Raw genomic sequence first — 15,915 nt, forward strand, 5'->3', positions numbered from 1 at the left:
GGCAACAGTGAGCGCGTGTCTGTTTTGCTAAAGTGTCTAGCATTCTGGAAACAAGGGAAAGTGCCGAGGGTAAAAAAAATAAACACACAGCCCGGAGAGCGCTGCAGGGAAAAAAAGCATTAAGGTGCATTTAAAAAAATTTTGCGTTAATGTGTTAATAACATGTTAAAACTGACATGTTAAAAAATCCTCGCTGCTGCAGCCGTACGTTTGTCTCCACCAGCTTTACACGTCCAGACGCTGAACGTTTGGCACAGTTTTCTTTGCAAACTGCCTCAAACTCAGTTCAATGGATGGAGAGCGTCTTCAAACGTCCGTTTTAAGTCTGGCCACACATTCTCAAAGTTCTGAACTTTGACTAGGCCATTCTAAAAGCCCATTGGAGCTCTGGCTCTACGTCTACTGTAGGCTTTTACTGCTGGAAGGCGAACCTACACCACAACCCAAGCCTCCCAGAGCACGACACTGCCACCCCATGTTTTACCATGATTAGCATTAGCATTAGCATTTATGAAGGTAGATCTTTTGTTTCTAAGTGGGTTATTTATGAAGGCAGGGCTGAACTATAGTGCAGATGTAATATTGAAATAAATGTTGAAAAATATTTTTTTCCAACGCTTCACAGCTCTTTTTTGCTTTTATGTAATGTGACTAAATGTCCTAAAGTTTATAGGAGCAAATACGGATGCTAGGCATTGCAGTTTTTAAAGCTAAATGGTGAGATACCCTGATGGAACTGTGATAACTCATCATCTTACTAAAAACTAGGTGTGTTAAATTAACAGTTTGCATTTTGTTTTCTAGTATTTGTCGTCCACATAATCTTACCCATGTCCTCCAGCTCCGACGTCATGGACTTTGAGCGCAGGGCGATGGCAGGAGGGGTCAGTCTTTTCGTCTGCTGAGGAGCTGCCAAGGGAAACCGGCCAAATGCAAAACGTAATGTTTAGAGCAAACGCAAACACACGCTGCAGCCACATTTCAGCAGGCTGTTAGGGCTGAAGTAAACATGCCGCCGCCGTCATCGCCATGAGCAAAACATAACACGGAAAGTTGATACCAGGGAAAATGTGTCTCCGACCTTTCTTTCGTGCCGTGTCCTCCAGCTCGGGGTTTCGGGCCACCATCACCACCTTCACCATCAGGCTGTTGCCGCCCTGTCGGATCATGTTCACCACCTGCCGATGACCCACCTTCACCACGTTCTGCCCGTTCACCTGACAGACCCACAGAACCCCAAATTAGCTCATGCTCTGAGTTAATTTAGACCTTTACGTAAAATAAAACATCATCAAAAGGAGTTAAATGAAAAAAAATAAACGAACTAGCGCGCTTCATTTGGCTCCATTTTGGCTCCAATTTGGATTAAAATGCTTTCTTCTGTCTAAAATATGCTAAATTACAGTTTTTTTTAAACATAATTTTTAGGTTTTGGACAGAAGCGCTTGCAATTCAGACATAAACTGCAGTAAAAGGCTTGTCTTAAAGCTTTGCAGCTACTTTAGTGACTCATTATCCTGAATACCAATTAGAAATAAGTGTCAGATTTGACAGAGGTTTGAAAATTGGCATTTCAGAAGTGCCTTTTTTAATGTGACATACAGAGAACTGCTATTTCTTCTGCTGTCGCTATGCTGATGAAGAACAACGGTTATAGGTAGAGTCGCATCTTAAAACATAAACGACAACGCCTCTACATACGAACGAGGACATATTTACTGGGAACACTGGTTAACGTGTAAAACTACATTGCAAAAAATAAATAAATACCATATTTTTGGACTAAAAGACACTTAAAATCCTTAAATCTTCTCAAAAATTGATGGGTCCTCCTTATAATCTGGTGTGCCTTATGGTCCGGGAAATACGGTATATTTTATTACAGTAACATTGTTTCACACTGTAAATAAATAAAAATAATCACTGTTTAATGTGAATACATTAACCTAATAAAAAAAACAAATCTGATGTTTAGAAACAATAGTTGCTAACTAAATCTGCTGTGGCACAAGTAACATTTTTAATAGTAATTTTAAAGTGGATCCTAGTCAGTAATCCATGACTTCCTGTTTCTGGGGTGCCAATAAGAACTGACCCAGAGACTTGTTTGCTTTAGTCACGTTAGCTATGTTTACGTGCAAAAGATTTCATGATCAGATTTAAATTTATTCAGATTAAAAATCAAAAAGTAATCGGACTGTATGTGAACACAATTAATCTGATCATAATGTGTGTGGATATGCACCATGGCTTTATTCAGAATAGAAGCACTCTGACATTTGCAGTCATCAAATTTCCCTAAAAAAAAAAACACACAGAAGAAGAAGAACTTCCGTCTTTGCTGAACAACAAAAAATTGTCTTCTGAGCGCCCAGGCTGGACTAATATAGTTGAAATGTTACTGAATAAAAAACAACTTTGAGCTCTTCTATTTCTTAGTACAGAAAGATTTTATCAGGAGCCCTGACAATTTGGCTTCCGCCACTCACCAACGCGGAAATGTGTTACGTTTACATCGGCCGCACTTAGGTCAGTTTGCCACATTCAGAATAACTTGATCCTGACCAGCGTTTATATGAATGTTCATCAGATTATCAATCGGCGTAAACCACCTCTCTCATTCAGGATACAAGTTAACTCCGATTGGCTTGTTTACGTGATGCATTTTTATTCCGATTACTTTTGTCCATGTAAACGTAGCTTATGAGTGGAGCAGGATGGCGATGGACCCATGCGCTCTGACTAGGTTGCCACTGCTTTTGGAAGAGCTCCGGGCCCTCAGCATCACAGATCCTCCACCGTGGTTCAGATAATTTCCACAAAACAGAGTTTTTCCTTAGAGCCTTCAGCCTGCAGACGCCGTCTAATCAGCTTTGGACTTTGTTATGGAAATATATAATTAGTTTTTGTATTAATCATGTATTTTTCTTAAAGCAGTAAGAGTTACTTAAGTTTTAAAAACTACCGTTAAACTTTGTGGCCTGTAGTGTAACGAGGATGGAGTTTGTAGGGTCACTAACAGGTTATAAATTCACCCAACCTTCTTGTGAGATAGCAGGGAGAGTAAGGGTCACATGATGTTTTATGGTGGGTAACCTCCATGAAGGTTTATGGTTCAAAAGCTTTATATTGTTCTTCAATGTTTATCTTGGTACACTCCTAAAAACATCTGGTAAATTGTATCAAGAAGCCAACTCCTTACTTGATAATTGTTTCCTTCCTCTGCTGCCGAATTTACGAACCGTGTCAGTCGGACCTTAGTGAATGAAACAGGAAGAACTAGAGGCCGCCTCGTCAGCTTATAGGTAGTTAGCGATGTTCTTTATTTGCTTTACATAAATGGTAAATTGCTTTTCCCATTTTGGGAAGAACGCCAATCAGAGAAATGGGTCCTTGTGTCAAACCATATTTATACCGCAGGGAATCTGAAAATCCTGCTGTACAAATCAAAATGAAACACTTATATTTACTTTAGAGGAGCTTACCATCAATTCTAGTTGTTATTCACTAAAGTTGGATTTATGTTTTGCTCATGCTCCAAATTTTCCTTGGATGGGCTCGCTGGACCCGACCATACTTGTTGCACCGAGCGTGTGGGCAGCGGAGGAAGTTGCCACCAGTCAGAGCTTGTTTTATTTTCCAAGATTTAGATTTGGATTATTTCATAAGTGTTTTGCAAGAAGTCCTTATTAGAGCATTTTTAATCACCAGCCCTACCTCGATGAGGAAGTCGCCCATCCTCAGGCCCGCTCTCCACGCCACGCCCCCCTCATCGACAGACTCCAGGTACTGCAGCGCAGGGAAGGCTGGCGTTGGGGTGAACTCCTCTATGGGAGTCTGAGCTGCAGGGCAGAAACGAAAACACAGACAGAGAAATCAGAGAAAGACGATACGAGCTCGGGAAATGTGGAGATAATGCTGGATAGGACACATTTTTACCTTTGGCTCCTCTGAGGACAAAGCCAAAGCCTTCATTGTCCTTCTTCTGTAGGAGCACTGTCTTCTCCTTAATGATGTAGTCGCTGGAGCGCATAAAGAGCAGGATGAGGAGAGAAAGGTTTAAAAAAACTCAAATAAAAAGAAAGCTATTTGAAAAAACAATGTCCACAGGGGCAAATAATGGGTTTTCTCATTTTGAACACAGCTATGCTGCATCGTATTATGATATCACCCTGCAGCAAAGGATCGCTTGGCTTAAAGAGGCCATAAAAGAGGCGTTCGTTCTCAAAGAGGTTGATGGCAGCGGGTACAGTTAGTCCCATAATGAGTTTCCAGCCATAGACGGATCCGGCTGCCGCTGCCGAGTCCTGAAAACGGGCTCATACGCCGATAACGCACCTAAATTGTTGCAGCCGCTTTCCTTGCCCCTGGCAGCTTTTGGCTGGATGCTGCTCCGCTGACTGCTGGTCAAATTATGTACGAGATGAGATCGGACGTGCCTGTAATCGGCGGCCCGGCCCGCACAAACAAACTCCAGCCTCGCAGGACAGACAGCAGCCGGCGCAGCAGAGAGTGATGCAACCTGATTAGGAGAAGTTTGGAGCCTCCTGCGTTGCTCCATTAGCTCATCCTCTGCTTTGCAGGCCTTTCCTCTGAGCTAGCACAGGTTAAATGGACTCCACACAGCCACACAAAGCCTCATGCCATGACTCACTGCTGGACTTGACTTGCCAACGACGTCAGTTCGCTCTGCCTCGGTTAGAGAGCTCCGGGGCTCGGTGATCTGAGAGGAATTACAGATATTTGTTTCACCGGCAGCTCGTATCTGTTGGTTTGTGCTTCTCAGTTCAACTCAGTCAAAATGAACCCAGATTGGTTTCATAGACGACCTGAACTGGGAAGAAGCCGAAACAAAGCAGCTAAGCTTGTGTGGATGTGCTGAAGCACGGCTCTTCCGTGGTTCTGTGAGAATATTATTCGTAATTTTGCCTTCAGCAGAATTAGGTCATAATGCATTTAGCCTGTAGAAAAATGAAGGAGGCTGAGAGTGGTGGAGGGCTAAAAGCCTGTTAGTCAGACTTCCCATTTAGCTGATTTTAGCCATTTAAAAACGTTTGTATCCATAGCATGTAGATCAGATTGTTTCACGGAGGCTGAAGCTGGCGGCTACTCTGGGAGAGAAACGTCTAAATGACGTCAGAACGGCTTAGGGGAATGCTGATTTATAAACTTTTAAGTCCGTGCACTGGCTGGGTTGTTGTAAACTTATTTCCCTTTACGGGAATCCATTTTCATTGGGCGGCTAGTTCCACAAAGCCAATTATTAGTTACACAGAAAAAGGAGACATAAACCACCTTTCCTTACTGTGTTACATTCTCCTACTACTCTCCAATGTTGCTAATTTTGCAGATGTTTCAGCATTTAACTTTATGTTTTTTTCTCTTCATCGTTGCCACATCTGGTCTGGCGTTCTGTTTTCCTGCAATGATGTTTTTGTTTTTTTGTGGAAATTTGCTCTGGTCCCAGAAATTTATGTTCTTTAATCAATAATGGCCATAATACATTTTTTTGGGGGAAATTACGAGAATTAAGCTATATCATAGGCGTACAAGTATAAAGAACATTATGAGAATGAACGCAGGGAGTCAGACTGAGTTCTCATAAAATTACTCCTGTATTCTCCCAATTTTATGACTTTATTCTCATGATTTCCATAAAGAAATATTAAAAACTACCCCCTGCCGTGCCAAAAGCAGGTCCCCAGTCTCTGGCCCTGTTACTATGCAGGTTGCAGGCTGAAGGCTCGCTGCCCTGCATGCTTTACATGTTTCTCTGCTTCAGCACACCTGATGCAGATGATTATATGCAGACGACTGTCCACTGTGGCTCTACGCTCATCCAGGAGTGAATGCAGCAAATCAATGACTGGATGCAACCTGCTGGGTTTCCTTAGAGAGAAAACTGAACCAACCTGGAGAATAAAGTGAACTTATTGTTAACTTTTATGTATTAAACTGAATTAAATTCAATATTCTCCTGTGTCAAACATCTACTTAGACGTCTAAAGCATCAGTGGTCTGATTAACTTTCTGATACAAAATTAAATCAGTGTAGAAAAGTTTAAGTTAATTCTGCTTTACTGATATTTTTCACTTATTTTCTGTTGGCCAGTTCCTGTTTTCAGTTCTTCGTTCATCATCGTTCAACCCTAAAAAATAATGATCTGCCTTTTTATTAATGACCAGCCGACGCAGGCCTGATGACAGTTTAAAGGTTCATAAAACAACATTAACATTAATGTTTTTGAGACTGGATTTTAAGCGGCAGTAGAGAGAGACCCGCTGCAGAAAACCTTCACATGTGAAACATCTGGAACTACAGGAGGTCGTGGATCTGAACTATTCAGAGCTCAGTTTACTGATAGGTTTGCTCGCGTCAAAAGGCCCGAGGCCTGCAGGGTGGCATGGAAAACAGCATTAACCACAAGATAATCGCATTTCCCTGACAATGCAAACGCTTCATTCATTTTTACACATGTAGTATTTTTAAATATCTGGCAGGGATCTCCATCGTCTCCTTGTGGATCCACATCTGAAACGCCCACGGGTTTCAAAGCAACGCAGCAAAACTAGAACCGACGCGCCGTGCACACACCGGCGGGGTCTGCTGCGGCTAATCTGGCCAGACGAACAAAGTTTGGCCGTTAAACCACGGAGTCACGAGCCCGCAGCCCCAGAGGGTCCAGACGTCGACATCGACGGCGTAACTTTAGCACTGAACAGACGATCAGCGGTTTCCCCCTACTGAGGTCCGTTTCTCGTCTGTTCTCCATCAATGTTACTGTTTTCGCCAACGCTCAGCCGCCTTCCAGCCATCTGCTCCTCACACCTCGGTCCTTTTTCTCTCACCCTGTCCTCCATCATGCTTTCCCTCTTCGAGGATCAAAGTAACGCAGAGTGGGTGGATGGATCCACCGGGTTTTTAATCCATCCGTCGGTACGGGAGGGGAGAACGTGGCCTGTGCCGGTTCCCCCCTGGGCGGGCTTGGCGGGTCCAAAGCCAGCTTAGGTGAAGAAAACGCATTTCTTTCCTGTACTTTAAGCCGTTCCACTCATCTATCAGTGCAGCGGCAATCATCATCTGACAGGCAGGGCCGTAAAAAAGCGCAGCCGTCTCTGGTTGAGCGCTGTTGGCCGTCAGGTTGGGGTCTCTGGGAACCGGCTGCCATGAAGCTCTGCTGGAGGCTGGAGTTATTATGTCCCCTCCTGAGTCATCCTCTCTGCTATTCACAAAAAAAGGCGGCTTTTTAACCATTCACCTGCTGACACACACACACACAGACCGTGGGTGGGTGTGCAGGGAGGGGGGGGGGGGCAGCACAATAAGTAAAGCAGTTGACAGATGTTAGGGCCACATTCTGTGAATCAATCACTGACACATAAGAGCAGGAGAGACACTCCTACAAGCAAAGCATTATGACCTCCCCATGAAAAACACCTTTCATTTACCACACACGTATAAATACGCAGAGATTAACGCATGCAGGCATTAGGGAGGCAAAAAAAAAGAAAAAAAAGGCGACCGGTGTTTGAAATGAATCCACAGAGACGCAGACAGACTTCGGTTTTATCATTCTGACGTTTAAACCACACATTTATAGGGAAGCAACGAGATGCGGAAAACAAAAGCTGATGTTCTCTGGAACAGAGAGAGAAGAGAGAGAGAGACGGGAAGTCCAGGTGAATTAAAACGAAAAATGAGTCAAAGACAATGAAAAACACCCACACTGTCTGACTGAAATGCATCAATATGTGCCTCCTCTACACACACAGAGACACGCAGAGCCCTGAGAAGACACACGGCAGGAGGAGACGGGAACGAACACGCTGCAGAGGCTCCATCAGCAGCCGCTCCGCGCCACAGACGTGCACATGCATGTGGACAGAAATAACAAAAATGCCGTTTCAGACCCACGCATGGATTCACACGCTCACAGACGCACACACATAGCTCGTTAGTCTGGCTTTGAAAAAAAAAAGGCACGGCCTCTCAGTAGCATCATCTACCTCTCCCCTCTCTCCATTGTCCTCTCCTCACATCCATAGCCAGCCAATGAATGAGGAAACAGCCGCTACCTGTAAATGAACCACACGCTCCTGTTTCTGGGGCCCAGTGATGGCCACGAAGAAGAGAGGGAGAGAGAGAAATCTCTCTCTCCGCATCCCCCCATCGCCATGTACCCCCCCTCCTCTCTCTCTCTCACTCTCTCCCTCCCTCTCTCTCTTTCGCTCTCCTCCTCCTCCTCTTCCTCCTCTCCCTCCCCGTCGTCCGGTGAAAGCGCGAGAGAGTGTGAGAGTCTGCGAACCCGCGCACTTCAGACGGGAGGAAGACAACGTGAGGGAAAGATGGAGAGAGGAAGGGGGGGATGCTGGTGGACGACTGATGGAGAGCTGGATTTGAGGGCTGGGGATGAAGCGCCCGCATTTCCTCATCCACACACCGGTTTGACCAATTATGCCACAGCTGATTCCAGCCCCCTGAATTTACTTACATGCACATTTGCCAATCCCCCCCCTTTCAACTATAGAGCCATTGTTGCTGCGTTCAACACAAAACACTCTTCCTCTCTGCATCTCCCTCTGAAAGAGCAATTGACATTCTCCAAAATGCCAGGCAGCAGTGGAACACCACCTGGCTCCCCCTCACAACCAGGACGCCATCATAGCGCGGCCACCTTAGCGCAGGTGACTGCATGTTGCACTGGAGCAAAAGGCACAGATGCACTGAAGGGAAACTGAACACATGTGGCCGCTGCTCAGCACAAGGACAACGTGTCAGCTAACGGCTAGGACCTTCTCCCTAAGCCCCGAGGATCCAGGCAACGTCTCGGCCTCCTCGTGACTCATCAGCAGGATGATGTATGAAGCCCTGCCGCCTTCACGTTCGCATTCATCCTCATTCTGAACAAGATGCATGGCTTCATAACAAGCGGTCGCAGCTGCCGAGAGCTTCCAGCAGAGCAGGGGGGGAGGAGGAAAAAAAAAATCCCTTTCACGTAATTTTATTAAGTTCAGGCAGCAGGAAGAGGGGGAAAGGCAGCGAGGAGATGAAGGCGTGAGGCGGCCAGGTGAGACGTTCAGCGGAAAGCAAACACGGCACAACGGAGACGTGAGGATTTAACGAGAACAACCCAAAAATCAACAATATGGTGGACGTGTTGGACAGTTTGTCCCGTCCTGCTGCAAAGGACAAACGCTGAAATCACTCTAATCTTTCCAAACATTGTGAAAAGGGAACTAAAAATAAGTAAACTTATCTTCAAATGCATGTATTTGTCCTTGATTTGAGCAGGTAAATAAGATTATCTGCCAATGGAATGAGTATTTTCACCCCTAAAATGAGATAATTAGATAAACTGCACTGGAAATAAGATGATGGAGATGAGTTGTTCCTACTTTAAGCGCAAAAATCTTATTCCATCGGCAGATAATTTAAACTTGCAGCTCAAATCAAGGACAAATACACTCATTTCAAGAATATTCTACTTACTTTCGGTTCCCTTTTTTGCAGAGTGAGAAAATGATCAGCGTTTCACGTGAAAATCGGCTCAAAAATAAAAAACAAAAACGTTTTTATAACATATTGCATCCTTGTTTTTGACTTCCTGACTGATCACTGCTTTTCTGCTTGATGAAAAGGTCATATAATATACGGCCATATTCAATAAATCAGAATATTATAGAACAGTTTATTGCAGTAACTCAGTTCGCTAAGTAAAACACATTACATACAGAAGATTAATTACACAAAGATTGATGTTTCCAAGCCTTTATTTCTCATAATATGATGATTTTCTGCTTTTATATATACAATCAAGTTCAATAATAATAATGTGCATTCTGAAGAGGCTAAGCTTAAAAGGACCTTTTGCAAACAATAACCTTTAAGTATGTATTAAACAGACTTTCTGCATTAAGTATTTCTATATTAAAAAGGTTGTATATATGTATATCTATGTATATATATATATATATATATATATATATATATATATATATATATATATATATATATATATATATACAGCATATGTATATTATAATATATTAATCACATCCCCTGAGATTTTTACTGCCAAATCAAACTTCAATTGATTTTACTGTGATTTAAATGTTATTGACCAACACAAAGTAGCAAGTGATATAATGAATTCAATACATTATAATATCTGTTCTGATGAGGCTTGTTTGTCCTAAAATAACTTTTAAGCAGGTATTTTTTTTCATTCAGATCACATTTGTGTATTAAAATGCTTTTTTAAGACCTATTTTTATTTATTTATTCTCATCTTGCATGTCGTGTTTCCATCGGCTGTAAGCAGAGAATCATGATAATTAACAGAAATAAAGGCTTGAAAAGCTGAGTCTGCGTGTAATTAATCTACTATATATGATATTTGTTTCACTGAGTTACTGGAATAAATGAACTTTTTGACTATATTTTGATTTATTGAATGGTTTTGTACGGTTACCAAACTCTTTCATAGACAGAAATCTGAAGAATGCAGCATTTGTGTTGACGTCGTTTCTCTGTCACGACGTAGAACCACCGCTGGCTGCAGAAGCCCAGAACCTCTGGTCCAACACACCTGAAGAACCTCCGCAGCGTTGTCAGGTGGCCTCATCACTGGAGTCATTCAGGTGTGATGCAGCAGAGATACGTCTAAAGCTGAGGAGGGCCGTTGTTTCATGCTCGTCTATCTTAGCTGAGGAAATTAGAACCGAACCTGCTTTACCTCGGGCCGTCGGTACCGTCGTATGCTCCCACTGTGACGTTGCGGAAAAGCTTCCTCTTGGCCTTTTCACTTCGCGTCTCTGAAACACAAATCCAGGCAGAACATAATGACTGATTAAAGCTACGGCCCTCATGAGACCCTCTCAGAGCTTCTGCTTGTCTGCCAACACAAAGCTGACATGAAGGTAAAGGACATAAAAGCACGGCATGGGCGTTTTTCTTTAAGCAAACCTGTTGAAAAAATATGTTTCTGGACTGGAAATAGGCCAACAGAGGTTTTCTGGTCAATTTCTATTTGCCGTTTGGTGATTCTTATATAACAAAAAAATTAGAAAAAGACTTCAGCTTCTGGTGTAACATTTAAATGGACGAAATTGCAGATAAATAGTAAATTATTCTTTATTCTTTCATTAGTGGGAAACAAATCAAACACATTTGGTGTCCTTCTGGGTCAGCCGTGCCGCAGACAGAGGTGTGAGAAGTATTCACGTCTATTACTGAAAGCAGAAGTATAAATACTGTGGTTTAGAAATACTTCTGTAGAAGTAGAAGTATCAACTCAAACCTTTTTCAACAAAAACTATAAAAGTACTGGATGTAAAACTACTTAAAGTATTCACCACATATATGTCCATTTAAAAAATGTAGTATGATGTAAATATTTTAAAGGTCCATAAAGGTGCAATTCTGAGCATCAACATGGTTTCATGGAGCTGAAAATCTGATGTCTGGTTGTTTTTAAGTATTGGTGCAAAAAGTCAATAATCTTTTACTTGTTATTACAAGAATATAAAAAAAAACATCCAAGCGTAGCTACAGGAATTAATGAGGGCAACAGATGTAAGATAATAACTGGATCTGAAAATTAGTTCATTATCCTCTTATAACAATTATCCTTGTATGGACAGCGTTGTCAAAATGAATGATTAATCCTAGCGGTTAATCAAAAGATTTAAAAAAGAAGGAAAATAACTAATAATCCTAAAAATGCAATGTTCTTATTCTACATTTTGTTCTCAAGTTTTATTAACAACATCTGTCTGGGTAGCGCTATTTATCTGAATATTTATGTATTTATTATTGACAAGGCAGAACCAAAACAAGCTGAAATAAAATGGAAGTCATAAGACTATTTTAGAAATGTAAGGAGTAGAAGTAAAAAGTAGGCGACAAATAATTACTCCGCTGAAGTATAAATAGCTAAAATGTCTACTTAAGTAAGATAAAGTATTTTTACTTAGTTACTTTACACCTCTGGCCCCAGAATGAGCGATCGTTTAAGTCCAGCGTGGTTAACTTTACCTTTTTCCTTGCTGGGCGGGGCTACCTCCTGCACACAGTCAGAAGGAAACCAGCCGGTGCGTCCTCTCGCCGTTCCCTCCCAGTACCCCCCCTCTCCCACGCTCAGCACTGAGAAGGAAACAGGTAAAGGTGTTTACATGCATGGACAAACATATTGGCAGTGAGATCATGTCATGGTGATGCTCTCCAAATGCTCAGTCAGATCCCAACCGCTGAATTTAGCAATAATTGTATGTTTGGACAATATGGAAAATTTCATCAATACTCTGAAGGAATCTATTAATTCGCTGTTCATTTAAAAAAAAAAACGGCGTAAACATAAGCAGTCAATTATTCCGATTAACGTCATCAGCAAAAATATGTTTTTAGTTAAATTTCCTGACTGCACTCGTTTTGTTTGGTTGTCTTTTCTTCTGCAGGAGAATTCAGACCATTTGAATTTTTTTTCACATTTTGTCAAGCTACAACTGCAAATATTAAGCATTTTATTCGATTTCTTTTAACACAAAGTTGTTCAAACCGTGATGTGGAAGGGGAGGGTTTTCTAGAAAGTCAGCCCCTTTTACTCTGATACCCTCAAATAAAACAGTAAGCCTAACCAGAACTGGCCGTCCACCTAATCAGGACGCTCGTGGTATCTTTGGAGGAGCTGCATGGCTCCACTGCTCAGCTACGATAATCTGTGGACAGGACAACTGCTAGTAAAGCAGCTGCAGAAAACTGTTAATAAAGGAGTGGAAGAAAAAAATCATAATGTAGGAAGCTGCTCTGGTCAATTTCTTGCCTACATGAAATGTGGCAGAAAACTAGCAGAGCGCTTCGACCTCAATTCACCAGGCCCACACTGAAACACAGGAATGGCAGCATCATGCTGTGGGGATGAAAGCATGTGGAAGAATGAACGAACACTACACATCACCCAGAAAACACACAACATGCTGAAACATGGAAGATGAATGGAGCTAAATCAGGACAGAAAGCCTGTCAGAGGCTGCAGGAGACCTGAAACTGAGGTGGAGGTAAACATGCAGCCTGAGATGTTAGGATTTAGGTTTATGGGTTAGAACGGCCTAGTCAAAGTCCAGACCACAATCCAACTGAGAATCTGTGACAAGACATAATTCGTAATTCATAATTCTGATTTAACCTGAATGGCTTTGTAAAAACAAAAAACAAGGTAAAATGAGTTTTTGTCTAATTTTCTGTCCACAGATCTGCATCAATTTGTGGATCGATTCCATAAAATCCCAATAAAATGCAGAGACATTCGAGGCTTCAATGTGACCAAATGTGGAAAAATGCCCAACGGGTGCGAAAACTTCTCAAGGCACTTTAAGTGAAATGAATTGTCCTGCAGTGACGAATATAAATGATAACAACCCTTTACTACACAGAGACGCCTAGTCACCCAACTGTCGCGTGCTTTCACTGTAAGCTTCACTTTTTTATACCGTCTTTGCTTTTAATGTTGGAAGATGACTCCTACTGTAAGTGCTGTAAATCTGCTAATTACATGCAGTGACAAACAGTGAACTAATTATCTAAGTCACATGAATCATCCGCCGACAGTCAGAGGAGTCTCTCTCTTATTCCTCTGCGTGAATCTCTGTTTTCCTCACCTTTTACTTTGTCGCCTTTGTTAAGTGAGAGCTCTCTGTCTCCACTTGCAGAGTGGGAGCGGATGGCGACATACACCCGCCCCGGCACTGCACTGTACATTCGCTTCATCTGGCCTCCCCCACTGCCGGCCGATGGCGCGCTGCTGAAGGAGGGAGGACAGCACAGCTTTTACAAAGCGTGACATCAGTGGTGCACTACAGAAACAACGAGGTCGATGACAGCTTGTTGAGCCACACAGCCAACAGTTAGTGTCAGATTTATAACAACCACTGCAACGGTAAAGATGCATCCTGCAGATGTTGATGCACCTGAAGGGCCTGGCCTGTAATTCTGATATAAACTAATTGACAGTATTAATGTAATGTTTTTTTCTCTTAATATTAATAAAGAGAAAAATCTTTGGCCTCCCGGTCAAAAACATTAGTTTGTGTAATTCTAATAGGTAAAAATAAAAGTTTGCAGATATTTCAGACGTCACAACAAAGTTTCATTTGACTGTGCGTCAAGTTCCAAAGTTGGGTTCTTAGGTGAAACATCTGTACTTTTAAACAGTATCAGTACTAGAAGCTTTGGTTGTAAAAAAGAGAGGAACAACATTAAAACTTTGGTCAAGTGGCTTTATATTTCATACAATATGTGGTGTTTTCGGTTTAATTTTGCTGTTAGCTTAGCTTTTAGCTTACCAGTTAGCTTAGCAGTTAGCTGGGCGGTTAGCTTAGCAGTTAGCTTAGCAGTTAGCTGGGCGGTTAGCTTAGTGGCTAGCTTAGCAGTTAGCCGTTCATTGTAGCTCCGCTGCTCCCACCGTAGACTTTGAACATGGCTGAGAGTCGCAAGAAGCGAACCACGTTCATGTTTATGAGAAGAAGAGGACAGCCTCAGTAGAAAGAAATAAGACCAGAGTGGATTTGGGAGATTTTTTTTCACGCACTACCCCTGAAGAGTTGAAGAGCAAGGTAACACGGTCTTGTGCATGCGCAGTTATTCAAAAAGGGACTTGGGGAAACTTCCTGAAAAATCCCAGACTCTACCTTTAAATTAGCCATAAACTACTGAATCATTACCTCCTAATAAGGGATGATCTGATCTGATCACAACAATAATATTGAGGCTTTTTAAATAGTTGGTGTCAAATTTCTGACGAGTTCCAACGCTGTTTTGAGCTGCACATAAAAATAAACCTCAACCTCTTTTTGTGTGCATAGGCAGCAAAACTCTCAATGTGTGCGCATTATTTTATTGATCCAATGAGGCAGGAGAGAAATGTTCCCTTTGCAAAGGCGCTCAGAGACAGAGGAACTGGTTTGGCTGCTGCAGCTCCAGGTCTGTGACCCGATATATTCAGCTATCTGGGGAGGAGCAAGGACAGCATCAGTAAATCAGTGCAATGATGCTGAGAGCAAAAACACTAAGCGTGTACAGATATGGACTGTGAGGTTTGTCTGTCTGCACATGGCTGACTGGAACCACGTCAACGAGTCACATCAAACCAAACATGCTGACGTTGACCCATCCAGGATGACACCTTGTTAGTCAAGAAAACAGGAAGATCTCAGAGTAGTGGTCTTTTTTGAGCCTTGCATTTTTTTTTACATTCACAATCATTTTTTAATCAGAAAACCTCCTTCCTACTAATTGTTCACCAGCAGCTTAACAGCAGATCTGGTGGTTAATGTGTCTGCAGATGGCGTTTGAGCCGCTGAGCTCCATCAGCTTAGTGCAACAGCGGCCTTCTCCAAGCAGCTGCAGACCGTTGAGCTTATCTAACCAAAACGTTGTGCCCCACTGAGCCTTGTTGTTTTAAATGCACACAGATCCTTACCCCTGCCTGCCTCTGGGCTGCCGGTGTCTTTCCTCTGTGTCACTTTGGCCTCCTCTGCCTCTGGAGGGGGAACGTGTGCGGTTTCTGGGGCTGCTGGAGCTCCTGACGCCTATGGAGGCCCGGCGCTGGCCCTGCACAGACGCACAGAGTCCCATTAGTGTCCGCTGCGTGTGTTAGCACAAAGATCAGCCGACGCACGCGTCCCCGAACGTCCTCAGTACCTGTCCAGGGTTGGTGGCAGCCTTGCTGGGGAGGATCAAGGGGTCGGACTGGGTCATGGTGTTATCGCTGTTAGCGCGCAGCAGGGGGTGGGAATGGAGCGAAGGAAGAGGCAGCGTGTGGACGCTCTCTCTTCGCCTGGGCACAAACTTTGGCGATTCTAAAAAGGGAACTGATGATGTGAAACACGAGGGGAGGACAGATTAGGCTGACTGTGAGA

The 15,915-nt window shown here is 42.9% G+C and overlaps 1 protein-coding gene and 1 long non-coding RNA gene across 8 annotated transcripts in view; one reads left to right on the forward strand and one right to left on the reverse strand.

The window, feature by feature from the left end:
- LOC105926725 (SH3 and multiple ankyrin repeat domains protein 1) overlaps positions 1–15,915 on the reverse strand; it is a 64,223-nt gene that overhangs the window by 12,337 nt on the left and 35,971 nt on the right. For 5 of the 7 annotated variants that reach the window (XR_004929546.1, XM_036132013.1, XM_036132011.1 and 2 more), the window contains exons 12-20: positions 15,698–15,867; positions 15,477–15,607; positions 13,657–13,799; positions 12,038–12,145; positions 10,737–10,815; positions 3,940–4,022; positions 3,718–3,842; positions 1,082–1,217; positions 829–909 (exon numbers count right to left, since the gene is read on the reverse strand). Coding sequence is in view for 6 of the 7 variants with exons in the window: in XM_036132013.1 (XP_035987906.1) it covers positions 829–909; positions 1,082–1,217; positions 3,718–3,842; positions 3,940–4,022; positions 10,737–10,815; positions 12,038–12,145; positions 13,657–13,799; positions 15,477–15,607; positions 15,698–15,867 (1,056 nt within the window). In the remaining variant the exon portion in view is untranslated. The remainder of the gene's footprint in view (positions 1–828; positions 910–1,081; positions 1,218–3,717; positions 3,843–3,939; positions 4,023–10,736; positions 10,816–12,037; positions 12,146–13,656; positions 13,800–15,476; positions 15,608–15,697; positions 15,868–15,915) is intronic. The other 2 variants (XM_036132012.1, XM_021316740.2) reach the window with 1 other exon arrangement.
- On the forward strand, positions 7,512–7,979 carry LOC118560719. The gene is made up of 2 exons (XR_004929549.1): positions 7,512–7,680; positions 7,774–7,979. It is a non-coding gene; the product is annotated as an uncharacterized LOC118560719 (long non-coding RNA).

The sequence above is a fragment of the Fundulus heteroclitus genome, unplaced genomic scaffold (assembly GCF_011125445.2).
Source record: "Fundulus heteroclitus isolate FHET01 unplaced genomic scaffold, MU-UCD_Fhet_4.1 scaffold_47, whole genome shotgun sequence".
NCBI classification, from domain to species: Eukaryota; Metazoa; Chordata; class Actinopteri; order Cyprinodontiformes; family Fundulidae; genus Fundulus; species Fundulus heteroclitus.